Below are 18944 nucleotides of genomic sequence, written 5' to 3'. Positions count from 1 at the left end.
AATAATCGGGAAGACGAAATAATTAATTTTTAAAAAATCAAAATCAAATAAAACATATTGCACTATATAATAAAAAATAATAAAGGACTAGACACATTAACGGTGTTATGCGATTTTATTCTACATTTTAATGGAAGAATTCAGATTTTTTTTTTTTAAATCTATGACACTATATTTTTAACCCCTAATATTATGCAATCCCTCATTTATTTAATTTTAAATGTGCCTAGTCCAGACACTGAAACTTAGCTTAAATTTCAGAATAAAACATCACTAACAATTATATCTAGAACATTCTAGAATAATCGTTGGTAAGATCCGGATATGTTTGAACTTTACCGTACAAGGAACCATTTGTAGTTAAGTAGTAAAAATAACGTAGCTTGGATTACGCAAAAAAAAATGTACTTATAATGCTATGCTATGAGTTGTATACAATGGCTTTGTATATTTGTATACAACATCTACACTCATAGTAAAAACACCTTTCAGCCGATCACAACATATACTATGCTTTGTCCATTACAAAAATTTAGCATAGCTCCTTAACTAGCTTAAAAGGCCTTTTAACTATCTACCCTTAAGTCCTTTAAGAATTCAGATAATAAGGTCACCATTTCGCGATTACAACATTATTATATCACTTGAGAGAAATTAACTAAATACCACGAAGTTACTTAAAAAAGAATTACGAAATTATAATTAGAGAAAAAAAAACCGTGACGATTTGATTTTTGTACAAAAAATCATTAAATCACACACATTTATATTCAGTTCGCTTATATCTATGTTGTTTTCGAGAGAGATTTTTTTTTTTTTTTGGAACTTAGGAAGAAAAAATCACGACAACTTCGACGCCATTCAGTAAAGACAGATATCGGGTGACGTATAACTAAAATTCAGTCAAAATCTTGTGTTCGAAAGCTGCAAGATTTTACGAATTTCAATAGATAACACCTAGAAGCGCATGAGGAGGCGTCATAATAAAAAAAAAATCAACTCTCGAAATCAAACAAGTCGTCAAAATTGTTCAAAGAGTGGTCGAGATTTCCTAAACACTAAAACCGGACTTTGCAGGCACTAACAGCGACACATCCCACTTACAAACTCACTTAATATAATACGTATACGAACATAGAAAACAGTAAAACACACCACGTTATTCGCACAATTCCACTAAATGTCCGCATTACATTATGTAGTCTTTATTTTATTTATTGAGATCAAAAACTCCACGCACTAGACGCAATCCCCCCCCCCCCCTCGGCCCACCACACGCCACTGCCTGTCTGAACATATTACACTAGGTAGGAACATAAATATTGTGCATCTCATAAACTACACAAATCACTAATCGAACTATTTAACTCAATTATGTAGGGTACTTGTAAAAAATTTGCAATTCCAAAGAATTTCGGGTAATTTTTTTTTACTTGTAATTTTCACAATGGTTATTTTTTTACAATACATTATTGAAGGCCAATCAAACTATACAATAATCATTGTTTTAGTAAAAATACACAATATATCTAAATCAGAACAAGGCAGTGGGAAATGTCATACGTCACTTTGGCAACAACACTGTCGAACACCAGCACCGCGTACAGTCAGCTGCATAAACATGTATACAATTACAAAACTATAGAAACTTGCATAGATTTAAAACTACGAATACGGACCTCTTTTTGGAACCGAAAGCGTAATTTTTGATGCTTTATAATTGTATACATATTTATGTAGCTGACTGTACAATTGTTTCTATTGTACTTGTGAGTGTACTTAATTATTTAGCCAATACAAAACGTTAAATGAAATCCTTCTGATATTCAAAATAACGTTGTTTTGTTCCAAGTGGCAAGTTATAGAGGTGTCAATGTTGTCAGCTAGAGTCGCAGCGCGCAGCACACGAATGCACAGCGTGGCGAGGGTGGCCAGGGGGCGTGAGCGAGCGACGTGGGCGGGGCCTGGGGCGGGGCCGGGGCCGGGGGTGGGGCCTGGGGCGGGGCGGCATCAGACGAGGTGGTCGCGGTCGTCGAGCGAGGCGTCCGAGTCGCGGTCTGCGCGCAGTTCGCGCTCGAGGTCGAGGCTGCGTCGCTCGAGCTCGAGTCTCGCGGGGCCCGCCGCGTGCGCTCGCCGCGGCGCTTCAAGGGATGACACCTGTAAACGACGAATATCCAGTTCTCAAATACAAATAAAACATATTCAGTATTGTCAAAAGCTCGTATCCATTCCCATCGAGGAGCTCCAGCCTACCCTAAGGTAGGGTAGACAAGGCCTTAGTTAACTATGCTACCTAATTATGGATTGGTTGTTTAAACACATTTGCTTACATATTACCTGTCATTATCTTAACAGTCTCAACACAGTAAGGAAGAGTACTTCCATATATCGTCACATTTTTAAACACTAATTAGTCCGTCTGTCCATTACAAGACGGCTACCGTTATTAGTTACATAGTTTTTCAAGCTGTAACGTGGTCGTGTCGTTGCAGTGACACAGCTAACACTGTACCTTGGCGAGGCGGCGGGCGGAGGGCGGGCGCTAGGAGGGCGCGGGCAGGTGCGGCAGCTTGGCGGCCCAGTACCGCCCCGCGCCGCTCTCCTCCGACAGCGCCGCTTGCAGCTTCGCTTCTAGTAACACAAATTTTATCTTACAATAGTCTATTTAACATTTCTTTTGTCTCACAACAAGATGAACCGACATCTACCATCAATTAAAGACAAGTACTTTGCTGTATAATATAAGAACAAGTTTTTCTCTAAAGTTCAGGAGAAAGCGAACGGTTTTTTGCTTTGCTCTTGTTTTTATCAATAACAGCAATTGTGACAATTTAGCTACTTTCATTAGAAGGCGTAATCTTGTTTCCTTCACTCACTTGCGACTTGAGCCGTGTTAAAGGTGACAGGGGTGCGCGCGAGCGGCGTGCGCAGCGAGCCCCCCCGCCCCCCGACACCCCCCGCCGCACCCGCCGCGCCCCCTGCACCCGCCGCCGCACCCCCCGCGCCCGCCGCGCCCCCCGACTGCCGGCAACAGAACAACCATATCTATACACAATTACTACATCATAACATTGGGACATAGATTTGTTGAGACTTCAGATATTGAAGAATTTTTACCAGCTAGTAATGTAAAATAATCGATTGATAATCATAAAGTTAAAGAATGATATGTAATACAAAAATTATTTTATATAGTTAATGACATCATATAGTCTTTAGTTTTATATAAATTCGCCCATTTGCATATCCATTGGAAGTAAAACAATAAATAATTCAAAAGTAAGAAAAAGTAATGTAACTTGACTTACACCCAAAAAAAAATTTTTTTTTTATATAGATATTTTGTTTTGAAAATATAAAAAATAAAACAAAGTGCAACTTAAAAGAAAAACTTAAAAAAAATTAAGGCAACATCACTTATGTTCACAAACTTTCTTCATAATCCCACAAAGGTAATATATAAATTTAACTCAAATTGACCTCACTAGATACAAAATAAGGCCATAATGAAATGATAACAAGAACCTTTTTACAACTAGGAATAAATACTTAATTTATTCGTTAAATCAATTTATTTTTTAAAATAGAGAATGATTTTGTAACTGAATGAAAAGAGTATTTTAACTATAAGTGAAAATCGCCTCAATTATAAAACAAATAAATAAAAAGCATAACCAAAACGAACCTATTTGTCGGTGCACTTGGGCTGGGCGAGCCGTTTGACGTGGTGCGCTATACTAACGTGGTTGGCGGGCAGCGCCTGCGGCTGGGCGTGGGATTGCGCCTGCGCGTGGCCGTGGGACTGTGAGTGCGTGTGGCCGTGGGACTGCGCGTTCGCGTGCGCGTGGGACTGGGCGTGGGGCTCGTCGTCGTGTGGCGGCCGGGGCAGTCGACGTCGTAGCCACGCGTGTCTTAACGCCTGCGCCGGCGTTAACCGTTTCTCTGGCTCCCATTCTAAGCATCTGTAATTTAAAACATAAGTATTCAATTAGAAAGTTTAATAAAGCTAAGTGTTACCAACATAGTAAATAACATAATTTATTTTATCGATTGAAATAATATTTATTTTATCCTAGTATGTCAAATGACTATTTATTGACTGCCAGTTTGAAAGGACGTTTTTTTGACTTTCGCCTTCAAACTGACAGGAAGTGGTGAAATATATTCTCAGACCCTTATTTGGCTTAAGTTGTAGTGTAACGGAAAACTTAGCTTGGTCGGGCATTCGATTGCTAGAGTTCGGCCAAACGGTTGTACTAGGAAATAAGATTAATTGTCAAAGTAAAGTGTTTTTTTTTTTAATGTTATCCTCATAAAATGTTACAAAGTCAGTAGAGGCAAATAATTGTTCGTGTCGCTGCGAGGCATTGCGAAAGGACCGTAACATAAGATTAACATGCTTAATATAGTGAATCTCAAACTGACCGTCTGATGAAATCAATGAAGAACTTATCCTGGCAACCTTTGAGCGCTGTGACGAAACTCTTGGAACCGGGAGGGCCTCGCGGCTTACCTCTTCTCGACATACCTGCAATGATAAACATTTTTATGTATTGACATGAACACAACACTCACACTAACGTCCGAAATTCTGAAGGGTGAGTAGATCTTAACGATATCTGTCGCGGTCCTGGCACACTTTTCTCGCGTACACACTGCATCTATACGTCTAAGCGTATGCATGTTGATGAGTATCGTCTTGCATATTACCTCTCTTTAGGATGTTACTACAATTTAATCAAGTTATATCAAAACATATTGTCATCACCGTGGGTTTAAAAACTAACTATAAGGCTGTCACTTTCGCAACATTTAACTCACTAACTAGATATCTCCACTATTAAGTATTGTCCCACATAACATTTGAATTGGCGCAGTCCGTTTCCACTGGGGTTATTACACCGTCTTGTTAAATCACCGTTAATTGTCCGTCGAGACGTAACAATTGAACAGACACACAAGCGACGCGTCGTTCATGTGCCTTTCTTTTGATAGTCTGCCAACTACTGGTGCGTATACACTATGGTGATTACAACGAACGTTCGGTTAATAGAGCAGAAATTCGCTTTCTGGCTAATAATCCATGAAGATATCTTAGTTGCAGGTCATGCTCCGTAACCCAAATTTTTAGGTTAGGTTTTTAGGTAACCCAAATTTGACTTGGGCTATCTCAATGTTATGAATCATTGTTTGTTGTTAATTAAATGTAACTTTATTTTTTATTATTACTATTATTTTTTATAAAGGTGCCAGCTGAAAACCTGCGCAGGGGCAGTTTAGTCTGTCCCTGCTTCGCTGAGCTGGCTCCCTTTTGCCACACTTTGTGCCTTGTATGTGTCTGTTTTTCTTTTTTGATTTTATATATATATATTTTTTTGTGTGTGGCAATAAATGTTTTTTCTTTCTTTCTTTCTTTCTTAATACTTTCTACTTGTAAACATGAAATGCCGACTGAGAGATGAGATTTCCCAATTCAAACTTTACACTTTCATACTTGGAGATAGGCCAATTCTAATTGCCTTATGTCTGAATTTGAATTTAGGTATAGACTTGGCACTTCAATAATATTCCACAAGCGAGAAATCGATACTGATTTGCAATATATAGCGTATTGCACTATAAATAAAAACTAAATTTTAATAAATAACAAACAGTATTATTATTACCTATTACTCAAATTAAATATCTATTTGTACCTTTTACTGTTAAGCAATTTTCAAATTAGGGCTAAAATAACGGAAAATATTCTAATTAATTTTTTAACACTAGTATGTAAGCATCTTTATGTTTCGGATCACCGTGACTAATTTGATATAACGTTACATCAGAGAGCTTTTATAGTTTGTTAAATGTTACACTTTATCGTTTGAATGTTTCATTTTCTGCTTATAATTTTACTGCCTTTGTGTTAACCTTAAAGGAGGAAAATCAGATCAACGGCGCAATTGACTTAGAAACTTACTTTGTTTTTCTCTGATTGGTAATTAATATGCCTAAAGAATATTACTTTTCACATCAAAATTTGCTATAGTTTTAGTAAGTTTTTTTTATAGTTTGATGAAGTGAATGTGAAATGAAAACATAAAAAAACTCTTTGCTAGAAATTCGCCGAACCTTGTAACAGGATCTAGGTCGACAATTGAATTTGTCTTAGACTGTTTCAGATTGTCAACAAAATATTTGCGCAACAATTTTACAATGTATGCCAGTGGGACCCATATGTTATTTTTAAAGTTCTGAATACTATTTTACCGGTAATCATATATTAATCAATGTGAAGTTCTTAAGAATGATTTATTTTCATAAACAGGATAGAATTTTATATTAAACTAGCTGTTCGCGCGCAGTTAAAAAAAAAAAACTAAATGGGGGGGGGGGTTTCTGAAAAATAGATGTTGGCCGATTCCCAGACCTACTGAATATGATCACAAAATTTCATGAGAATCGGTCAAGCCGTTTCGGAGGAGTACGGTGACGAAAACTGTGACACGAGAATTTTAAATATTAGATAAAGCAACAGTTTAATCTGAAAAAACTCTTATATAATTTAGATTTTCTTTCTTATATCTAATAACTAAATTTAATATTACTTTTATGTCTCTATCCTAAAAGGAATAATGAAATGGAATATTGCGTTGTGATTTTGCGTGCTTCGGAGTTAGCACGCAGTAGGATGGCAGAATGTTGTGATTTTCGAGAAGATGTACGCACGTAAATTAATTGTTATCACTAATCAGATATTTTAATGAATTTGTCAAATGATAAGGTAGGACAGCGACGTCCATGTTGTTTTGGAATAATACCGAATTAGGAACGGAAGTACTTTTGGGGGTAGTCTCATAAAAGGTTTTATAAGGAAGCATGCACTGGTGCTCATGGCAGTCTCTTTCCATCCGTCTGAGCTGTTTGACTTTATATTATTGTGAGGACTATTTAGAAGTAGTTAAATTCGGTATTCCGCTGTTAAGATGGAATTTCATCATAATTGTATGTGACTGAATATAAAACACGTAGAAAATGAAAGAAGTCACTAAGCTTTACTCAAGACGAAAAACATCTACAAGCTTTCAAATCTTTTAACCGTATCTTCGGAAGTGACTAATCAATTTCCGTCACCCATACTTCACACATGACAATTTGAATCATTTAACCGGTGTTAACACTATGATAATCTTTAGATTCCTGCCAAAAAATCTTACAGTGGGTTTGGAATTCATGATTCAGAACGGAATGCACTAGTGACGTTGTTGTAAAGGAACGGTGAGAGTCGACGAGTTTATTTTTTGTAAACACTGTAACATATCGATATAAATAAGTGTGATCATATGCAATATGAACTGAAGACACGATTAGTAAAGGTGGTTCCACACTTATAGGGAAATTAAATCTTTGACTTCTACTACTGCATCGATTTAAAAGCATCAAAAGATTTTAATTTTCAAAAGTCTATTACAATAAAATAGGGTGCTGTGTATTGTTTGTTACATAATAGGTGTAATATAAAACTGAGAGATAAATCTGGATTTTAAACAATGCTTTCCCCATTTCGTTTACTTACTTCACAGGAAAATATTGTACATGAAAAATACATCGTAATTGACTCTTGTATAACCGCACCCTAAGCATACCTTATAGCAAAATAAATAAAATACTGTATGCAATTTGAGTTTAATTTGAAAGATTCCAATTTGATTACACTAAATTTCCTCAAAACACCGTTACAAAAAAATTTGCAAATTTTACTGACGGATTGTGTAAAACATGTTATTTGTACGACAGGAGTGAATTCAGATATGACGGCAAATAGAGAGATATATAATAGTAGTACTAAATACGGTACAGGAACGAGCATATGCTGAAATTAGTTACTACCGCACTGTGAGTCTTTAACCGTTGGTTTCTCAGACAAAAATCTATGTATAAAACATATCGTCACCCCTTTCATTATCTTTGACAAAACGAAGATACAATATGTTTTAAGCGGGGATTTTGGTCTCGAAAACCCACGATAATTACTCTTCCTTAATGATAAGATTTTATGTGCGAAATCTACACTCAAGTTTTCTCTCAGTGATACATTAAGATCGAAGATTTTTGTAATTACCTCCACTTAGAACAGTGGTTCCATCTGGTAGCGTGGTGGCGGTGCAGTACCGCGGCAGACCTTTGCTGCTGATGAAGTTCTTGGACCTCTTGCCTTGCTCAATCAACTTCTGAGGCGGCATGCCCAGAAGCTCGATGATACACGCCATCTGGTCCGCCTCGTCCTCGCCCGGCAGTAAGGGGAACCCTGGAATGTACGTTATTTGTTGTTATTACTATATCCAATAGTACAACATGTTTTTAGTGTTTATTCACAGCAAAAGTTGGCCATCTTTAAATGAACATGGCGGTCTATAAATATCGACAGTACAAAAAGGCATACCCTTTAAAGACATATAAATTCTTTTTTTTTTAGTTTCAATTTAAGTTTCATACATATTATCAACACTGCAACGGTTTAGCTTATCTGTGGCCTGTGTCAGCAGTAACAACATTGTACAAGCAAAGTAGTGCGGAGTACGGCTTCAATATATTTCAATTGTACCATGCTGACGGGCTAATGCATTGATGATATGTATGTATATCTTTCATCGAGATAGAAATCTAGTATTTAACAAACACAATGGTTTTTGTCTTACTATTCATAGATTTGACTCAGCGGAAATATAATATTTTTGTTTTGATGAAAATTCTAAAATATTTACTTAATATTTTTTTTCTATAAATCCTATCGTCGTAGCCCATGTGTTCTTCCAGACTATGTTCTACATTTATGCCATATTTTTATTTCGTTTCTTTAGTCGTTCTGGACATAAATGGATTCTAACAAACGTCCATCCATCTAAACTTTCGCATTTATAATATTAGTAAGATTAAAACCTTAATTAAATCTACTAAGATATTAATATTTGGTACACAAACAGTTTGGTAAACATCATCTTACATTAAAGACTGATACTTTAAATGACCAATGTAAACTAACCTGTGAGCAGCTCCGCCAATATGCAGCCAAGAGACCACATGTCGATGGGCATGCCGTACCTAGCGCCCATCATCACCTCGGGCGCGCGGTAAAACCTCGACTGGATGTAAGTGTACACGCGTTGGTGCTCGTAGCACGAACTGCCGAAGTCTATCACCTGAAAAAATAAATAAAAAAAGCTTTAATAAACTAATATTATGCCTCAATGTTCCGATATATACCAGACTGCAACATTTAAACAAAGCATCACTAATCTTTGTTAAAGGACTGACACAGAAAGTTTGTGTTTTTCGCGTGTATTGTATTGTGTCCGCCCGTTGTCTATACTACGGAAACTATTTCAACGACTGTGTTATTCGATTTGTTTTCTTCTCTTGAGTGTCATACTACAGTTAGCTGGGTTCTTGGTTGTTTAATTAAAATATTGTTATCTTATACTAACAGGTACATAGTGCTCATAACCCTTAACTGTCGTTAAGATATTAAATGAATAATCCAACAATAATTTAACTCAAATTATTTATTTTAAAACCAACCACTCATCCATTATGTCATCGGCTCGCGAGTAAACAATGATAAATTGAAATAATATTTATTCGGGCATGTTTTAATATTGAAATTATTTATTCCACTTCAAAGAGTTACTATCTATAAATACAAGAATAATGAATGTTCGAATGTTAGATATTTTCATAGTTGTTTCGTATGTTACAAGATATTGTTAAAGTGATGTTTACATTATCAATGAACAGTTACAAAAGGTAACCAAATTCTATTTCTTTCAAATCATCGTATGGGTAATATAAGAAGACTAAACACATTTTTAGAAGAGAGTCCAAAACATCTGGTAAACAAAAATATCCTCTGCATTTATATTTAACTAGCGATTGTCCAAGACTTTGTCGCGCAGAAACATTTTCTTATGTTACTCTGTCGCACATTTTAGCTATCTTCCACTAAAAATCGTGTACAAGTCGGTTCATCCGTTTCGGAGTTTATTCGAGATTCGGAATAAACGTAGATTTGCATACGCATAGACAAAATTTGAAAAAAAAAAGTTTTTGTTATAAGTAGGTAACGCTAACATCAAGTACAGGAAATATGTTCTTTTTCGATATTACACACTGACATTCCAATTTTATCAATTGCATAGATCATTTTTAAACTCCCAATTAAAGTTTTAAGGTTTATATTTATTGGAGCGTCAATTCACGGCCTCGTAACTCATCTGAATACACTATGAATACGTTCCCACGTTACATCCCGTAAGAATACGAGACGTAACATGTTACAAATTGATGTGACGAGATTAAATAATGTGACAAGGTCGAACACTCGAGTGAGGTCACACAGATGTCAAGATTTAATCAGATTTATGTTGACGAATTTAAAAATATAACTCCCTGCATAGGCGTCACTGATCTCATTCGTATATTTTAACCAAGGCTAAGTTTTATTAAAGATACTTCACCTTAGTGACCAATAGATCAAGTACAATATACCCATAGCTAATCTCTGAATGACTTCATTCTGTCAAACGAAACTTAAAAAAAACAATAATTTGTTCAACTAATTACCAGACAAATTTTCAGCAATTACAGTACATTTTTTAATTTCTGTGACAATAATAACATCTGAGACTTCAAACCTTATAATAAAAATATCGAGAATCTTTAACAATTTGATTCATTTAATAAGCCAGCCTTAATCAAAACTTAATTAATTAGTCGTTTAGTAAGAAATAGAGTAAATAATTGGTTAAATAAATCAATAAATTATTAAAATCGATGCCGGAACACTTATCCGATCATGGATCACGCACACGCAAGATATAACGCACTCAATTACTTCACACTGGAAGCATCTCGAAGCACTAAAACTATATAAAGCTCAGATAAAACAATATCAATCAATACTTATGTAATGTATGAATATATAGGTATGTAAACTTAACACGTCCCCCGCCATTTTTTCGTGTGAAAGTGAACTTACCAGGCGAATCAGAGCCACTGAATGTGTTAAATGATGTTTTTAAATTACATAGCGTTTAACACACGATAAATGACGATAAAATTTTACAATTGTAATCGATTTAAGATATTAATATTCATACCATTGTTAGATACGATGTGATCTGGGGGGCTAGACAAAGTAACAGTCTCTAATCAAAAATGTAAAAATGTATGGTAGTGACAATAACTTTAGATATGTCACGTTTTTATTCTATACATTTGGACACATTTAGTCGATTTCTAGGTAATAGCGATAGCGAAAAAGAGCCCCTGCATCGATTGTTTCCAAGATTTCAACTTCCAAGATTAAAGTCGATCGTATTGACTTAAAATCGGAACAACTCGATTATGATATCGCGGTATTATTAAACATGCGTGTTAATTGACGCACGCGAGTATAATGGCAGTGTCTCAATGGCCCATTGTCCGACGATGTATGGTCATCGCAAATTACAGCATTAACTAGAACCCTGGACGCACGAATGCATACCTTTTTCGCTGTTTCAGTTCCGTTTCCACCATAGAAACAACTAGTAATTACATTTTGTAATAATTACTCTTTTGTTTTAAGATATTACACTTATTTTATTTAGTTCTGTTAAAAACAAAACGTATTTTCAAAATTTTTTCCCTATGTTATGCCTAAAATATTTGTAAGAAAATTATCCGACAGTATATCAGTGACATTTTGTTTAAAAAATATTCACGAATAGAGTTACTTTACCGGCTGTATTGATAGACGGTTATCATAACCTAAAAATCGGCAAACTGGAGCAGACGTCACAGTTCATTTCTTTCATTAGCATAAAGTAATTGACTTTCAACAGCTACATTTATCGTTAATGTTTTCAATACCATCTACAAAACGTTTGTATATCCACAACAAACACACAGTATAATTTACAAAGAATCAAACATTACAGTGAAATAACCATTAGAAGATGTCGTGGCCTAAGAATTGACCACTTTTATTGTTGGTTAAAACATATTGTTATCTCTGTTTTGTCACAGGTAATATAATAAGATGGATGTCGATATGTTTTATAAAAAGAATTTGGTCTCGAAAACCAACGATTAGAAGTGGCCAGTCATTTTACACACCACACCAGTAATTTTATAATAAAAAAAAAACTTGAGAGGTGTCAAGGGACACTCGGATGGAACGAAGTTCCTTTCTATTAATTAGTGAAGGGACCAATGTTTATTCTATGAATAAAAAACTTAAGTCTTCACAAGAAGTACATTTTATTTCTATGAATTTTCATTATAGGTACATTGTCACGTCGTTGCCATGGTGAAGTAGCGCTCATTCGTCGTTAACATACTTACTATAGCAAAAAGTGTCGTGACAACTTTTCGTAAGAATTTTTCCGTCTAGCCTCCTTTCACAACGCGCGATAAGGAACTTCGTTCCGATAATACATTTTCAGTATTAGCCAATTAAATTAAATTGACCAATTTTAAAGTCGGGCCATGATTAAACACCTACGTATTTATCGAATAACAATAAAATCTTACACTAGCTACATAATTCTATAGGAATCCCAACCAGTACCTTGTCAGCGCGGATTGTATAAAATTAAAACATTTGCTCTGTACTAAGACAAAATCCATTTCTTATAACAAAGGTTTCCTGAATCTTATTTCTGTTACTGTAAATATGTTCTTAGTAAATATCGACCCGCGTACAATCACAAGAAGTAAAACATACTTCGCCATTGTTATATCTCACTGAATATAAATAAATGCGCTAACATTTAGTTATTGCTAGCTGTCGCCCCCGACTCCACCCGCACGGAATTAAGAAAAACGTAATAAGGAGTCTACGTGTTCTTCCCGACTATGTTCATTAATATCTGTTGATAGCTTCAAACAAACATCCATCCATCCATCTAAACATTCGCATTTATAATATTAGTAATATTATTAGTAGGATAGTAAGCAGTAAGATTACAGGGTCTGCTTGTTTTATGACGACTTTAAAGATTCTAAGACGAGGGATATATATAAGTAGGCTTTTTCTTTGTCTATTTGTATAATAATCATTCTTCTATATTATGTTACTCTGTTTTGTTCATACAATGACAGGGATGACTGCATGTTTTAAACAGAGATTTTGGTCTCACAACTTACACTTTACCGTGGGTAAATAATTTTAGGACTTTGCTGGTGGAATACGTGGGATACATATATGCTCATCCTATATTATTGCATTGGATTAAATCAGTGTTTCCCAAAGTGGGCGATAACGCCCCCTTGGGGGCGTTTAAAACCTAGTAGGAGGCGATAAGGGGCCCAAAAAATGGGTGGCATTGAAATTAATTAAAGTAATGAAATTGTGGTTTTTAAGTTTTAGGGCTGAATAAAAATTAGGGGTCATTGAAATATAATTGATTTTCAAAGGGGGCGGTGAAAGAAATAAGTTTGACAATCACTGGATTAAATGGATTAAATAACAAAAGGTGAAAGCTGCCGACACCTATAGTAAACATAAACTACGTTTTTCAAATAAATGAATAACGTTATGTTTTTTTTTTAACAAACGATACGGTCGATTATGATCAGAATTTCACTCCGACACTTCAAAAAGTTCCAAAAGAATGCGGTTAAATTCCACATACACATTGATATGTGTCAATGGTCCACATCTGTATTGTCACGATCAGGAAGCGCAATGTAAACGTATTCCTGTGAAAGTTGTGACAGTCGCAAGTGGAAGATATATTGTCCTAAATCAGATCATTCTGCGAAGCGCCGGCGACGTTGGCACAGTGCCAAGCGTGACTCCTCTGATGAGACACAGGACCAGACCAGACCAAGCAAATGTAGACAGGAATATACAGTCACCATATCAATAAACAAAAAGGCAGCAGAAAGATATCGCGATAAGTTGCGAATACTGCGATGATTGATTTTTACAACTAGTAATTATCATTTGAAATTAATCTAACCAAAGAAATACATTGCTGCGAAACTTTTAATAATACAAATTGTCATCTCTTACACTCTCTTAAACAAAACAGAGACATAACATACATTATCATACTTTCTCTAAGACTAAAATAAGCTTCATTATACACTTCTATATAAACCTGAAAATAATCTGGAACTCTTTTTGAGGTAAATCTAAATGTGCCGCAAACTCGCTTTCCACTTTTGTGATATTTTGTTTGTGACTTTTACAAAGGTGCTCGTTATATCTCTTGCATTTTGCATTTCAAAACGAAACGAATACAAGAAGCAAGAAATATTCATACAAGGAGATAAATAACAGCTCTATATATGTATACCATAACCGGTGTCCTAGATTTTTAACTGAATTACTGTAATTATAAAAAATAAGAAGAGAACGAAGAGAGTGGATCATTCGATACTACCGTGTTATACGTTTCGCTCTGACTTTACAGTGCATGCAATAAATCAGCTATATTTTGACTTCAGCGACCAAAGTTCGTCGCATATTATCGAAAATAGTCTCTAATCTCGCGTCACTTGCCTTAAGGACATCTGGCAGGTGAATACCAACACATTAAATCTTGAATCCGATTTAACTGAAAAATGGTTAAATAACTGAATGTTCACTGCTGACAACAACAATTGTACAGGTGTTTCGGCAGTGAAAACTCACTTATATTCAAGTAAACATTAACTCGCGACCTCTCTCACGTTTAGGCGCATGTGATGGATAGTATTATGATCGGATAATTTGTATTCGTTTGGCAAACGAAAATCCGCTGGCTAAGTTCTGTACTGATTTATGTGATGTTTAGTATATCGTTCGGATATTTGTAAAGGAGTGATTGTTACAAGTTTAAATCATATTTAAGAAGGCTAAATATAGATGTATTGCTTATTTACAAAATTTATCACGCACCTAACCTAGAGGGATAGGCAGATATTACTAACTTTATTTGGAGCGCTCTCATAAAAGCTTTTTGTCACGTAACTATATAATTAGCTACTCCTAAAATATATTGTGTACTCTTCTTGTTAAATTTGTTAATCCTCAGAATTCTAGAATAATGAAACAAGGATGATCTCTACGATTTGCAGCATCTGAAATCACATGTAATTTTCAAGGAAAATGTATTTCTTACAAATACTGAAAAGGTTTACATTTTCCTGATGAATTGAAACCAGGGTAACACAGAAAGCGATGCAACATCGATATAAAACACAATATATTATATTTACTATAAAAATAAACGTCAACATTGGGCCATCGGCATTGTTTATGACGAGGATAAATATTTTCTTCCCTTACATTTATTTTCACTATTCAAGGAGTACCTCTATTTAACTATCTCTGTTCTGTTCTCTTTAACACAATGTATAATGTAATTTATAATACGTTACAAATATATTTAATAAGATGAAAAATGAATTGTGCATTTATTTCTAGCGTAAGCAAAATACATCAACATCTGGTCGTTAAAACAGATTCGAAATTTCCTTTCAATAACAATTAACGGTACTCAAACATGAATAGAATTACCAAGAACCGTATCCTATGCACCGAGTTATTTGAGTGTTAACCCCCACGCATATATACTAAAACCGTATTATTACGTAAAGTAATAATCTTAAATTAGTACGGCCTATATTACGATATTATGCAATATATCTTCGCATTCAGTGGGTCACGTACGTTATTTGTAAAGCTAACGTAGATGCGTGCGTAGGCGTTGATTGTAAGGAGGATTTTTGCAGGTTAACTATCGGTCACTTCCGTTACAACAATTTGAACTTTTTAATTAGGTTAAACATGACTATTGATAGCTTAGTAGAATTTTAGTCGCATGGTTTCAGCATAATGTTAAATTGAGGTATGAAAAGTGCACTAACAAGATATAGAAATAGTAGTATACAATAATGATATTTTTATCAATTTATAGTGATTTGTATACTTGGCAATGGACTAACTTTCTGTTTATACTGGGAATAATGGCGAGCGTAGCAAATCAGAAACAATTCAAATACCATATTGAAGATAGTTCTTCATGAAGTATTTATTGTTATATTCATTAAATCATTGTCCTGACCATTTCCCAGTCGCCTCTAAAAGCGTTGCTGGTTCATTTGAAATGAATCGATAATTTTAATGTAATCGCACCGTCCGGTCATCGACCTCTCTTTCACTAATAGTTGCAGTGATTTTGACACTTTTTGGACACCTACAATACACATTACACCTACAATAATGCACATTTTTTAAAGTAAAGTTGAGATAGCTGAACTTTGTAGAATCACCTCTTACGCAGGTAACTAAAAAATAAAGGAATTACTCGTATTAAAGATTACTGGAAATATCGAAATTCTATTTCGATTCTACTGCATGGTTTCTTTGTATAACAATGTTTGCATTTACGTCATGTTAAATCGGTACCTACGTTTGTTTCGTAACTAATGTTCTACATAGGTTCATTTAATAAACTGTCTATATATTACTTTTGACTTATAAAACATTAATCGAAACCCTAAAAGTCAGTGCTGTGATTTTTTAAAGGGAAGAAGATTAACACACCCAGAAGTCAGAGGAATACAAAACTGTCGTGTTTGTTATCGTATGTAAACAAAGGCATCTTTATGAATTAGACATCTTAATTGTAAAATCGATTTCCGTAAAACAATAGCATTTTAAATTTAATCACAGACATTAATTAAAATTTCTAATTAAATTAAGTATGAACTTAAGTAATTCATTATTCAAACGATACTAGAAAATGCATACAAATGAACTATCTATGGTAATATTATGTAAAGTCCATTCGCTTCAGTCTATTTATATCTTTAACTGTTTTATACAACGCCGCATCCGAGATATAAAACTTTTATCTACCATCGACGAGAGAATTAATGTTCTAAGACAGAATGCGGTCGTAAGCTTCGATATCACCCTTTTTATTACTATGAAATACTTTCCAAGTGTAAGGGCCTCTATACAAGCAATTATTATACAAGATATTCAAACTAAACGGATTAGAAACAGTAAATAAAAAACAAGTCATTATAATCATCAGTAGGTGGTCATCACCTACTCGCTGGTCTGACCAAGTCCAAACATTACTTGGACTCGTTATTCCGACCGCCATGAGAAAAGCAAAGAGTTATGGAGGCAGCTCGTCGACAGATTGGTAAAGGCACTTCAAGATGAGCACGACCTTCAGTAATGAAGACCACGAAGAAGAAGAAGATAACTTAATCAGAATATGTAATTTTTGATTCATTTGATTTTGAAAATTTATTTTTACATATTCATCATAATTATATTTATAAATGCACTGGCAACTAAATTTATCAAACACATTACAAGGTGCCCGATTCTAGTTCCTGCATACAAAACATGTTTTAGAAAATTGCATGTCGAAAGTTGAGAAGGATAAAGGAAGTCGTTTACAATCAAACAGAGTATCTTTACCACACAGGAAACAAGTAATTACTCTTTTAGATAAACTAATAAAAAATTTAAAGTTAAATCTATAAAAATTCACTTGATGTTAGAAAAATTCACGTCATTATCGACCTTAAATCAATATTTAGGAAACCAAAATTAAATCTCAAATAGTTAGAATGTGTGTAACAAATTTTTGTGACTCTTTTTTATTGTCTGTATTTAAAAATTTATTGATTTATATGACACCAAAAATAAGGTTGTTGAAATCTGAAATAGCAAAGCGGTGGCTATAAATCCACATACCTAGAGTATTTTAATTTTTAAAGCCAGGGTCATGGTAAGAGCGCGCTCAAATTATCCCCATGGAATTTAACAAGGACGCAGTCTGGTAAACAATAATAAAATTCGACGGAACACCAATCAATCACAGCCGTAACAATTCCACAATGAAGTTGTAAATTATATCGTCCGCATCCTGTTGTTTTTCGTAGTATAACCACGAATATCGGGCGCCGCTAATTCATCCATTGCAATAGTTTATTTTAACAAAGCAAACCAGGTCAAGAAAATCAAAACGGCGTTGGAAAAGTAGACATAACCTTCACCGAGAGATCTGTGCGAAAAACGATCACGCGAACCGACAGACACGTGTGTTCTATTACAGAATTCTATCCTTATTACATATGAAAATAAGACCGACAATAGGTTACATAGTGTTACGAAACATGAGGAGAACATTGCAAACAGATGTGACACCGCGACCCCAATACACGTTAACCGATTGCCACGTAATTAACATGTTTCCAGGGAGTCGTCGATCCATGTCACTAGAGGCAAAAAGTAGCATTTTCATGCGAACTCGCGATGATTTTGTGTAATTAATTTCGTGGGAAACATTTCAGCAGTACGAAGCTTTTCGAAAATTGGGGTGTGTCGAGTGACCCAGTGAAGCAAAATGTTGGAAGTGAGCCCAAAACGTGCGACGTTTTCCTAAAACTCAATTTATGTTTTCCACGTACTGAAAATCTCCAGTAGATTTTAAAGGGCGGGCCTCTTTTATACTAGGTTAGTAACAGTGTTAACTTTATAATGTTTCGCTTTCTTAAGTCCATTGTTCTTTTTTTTAACAAAAAGCGATGTTTACTTTGTAAATTCCAATTAAACATGTTAAAATACTTTTCTTTCTGAAACATATTTTCAAAGAAAAAAATAATAATTACAATTTTAATATCTTACTTGACCTATCGTTGGTCATTAAGTTATTATTCTTTCTAGAAACATATTAAAAATGCTGTAAACATATTGTATTAGGTCGTTGTGAGTTCATTGGACGACAAACGACCTTAATAACAGTTTCTTTGAAGAAATAAATATAACACATGAAAAGAGACAAACGTTTTAACCATATCGGAGATGAGATAAAATACAAAGGTAAAGACACTTTATTGTTTCCAGTCTTTTTGTATGTCCATACTATCACGTCATATTATATTATACACATACTAGGGAAAGT

The 18944-nt window shown here is 34.8% G+C and overlaps 1 protein-coding gene across 2 annotated transcripts in view; it reads right to left on the bottom strand.

Moving 5' to 3' along the window:
* Positions 1-2983: 2983 nt before the first annotated feature.
* LOC106707311 (dual specificity tyrosine-phosphorylation-regulated kinase 2) overlaps positions 2984-18944 on the bottom strand; it is a 111795-nt gene continuing 95834 nt past the window's right edge. Inside the window, exons 2-6 of one of the 2 annotated variants that reach the window (XM_045683635.1) lie at positions 9026-9182; positions 8105-8290; positions 4426-4528; positions 3686-3962; positions 2984-3045 (exon numbers count right to left, since the gene is read on the bottom strand). In XM_045683635.1, the coding sequence (XP_045539591.1) occupies positions 3686-3962; positions 4426-4528; positions 8105-8290; positions 9026-9182 (723 nt within the window). In that variant the 3' untranslated portion in view covers positions 2984-3045. The remainder of the gene's footprint in view (positions 3046-3685; positions 3963-4425; positions 4529-8104; positions 8291-9025; positions 9183-18944) is intronic. The other variant, XM_045683634.1, reaches the window with a different exon arrangement.

This window comes from Papilio machaon, chromosome 23 (genome assembly GCF_912999745.1).
Source record: "Papilio machaon chromosome 23, ilPapMach1.1, whole genome shotgun sequence".
NCBI classification, from domain to species: domain Eukaryota; kingdom Metazoa; phylum Arthropoda; class Insecta; order Lepidoptera; family Papilionidae; genus Papilio; species Papilio machaon.
The sequence above is the reverse complement of the archived record's forward strand: the minus strand, read 5'-3'. Positions and strand labels throughout refer to the sequence as shown.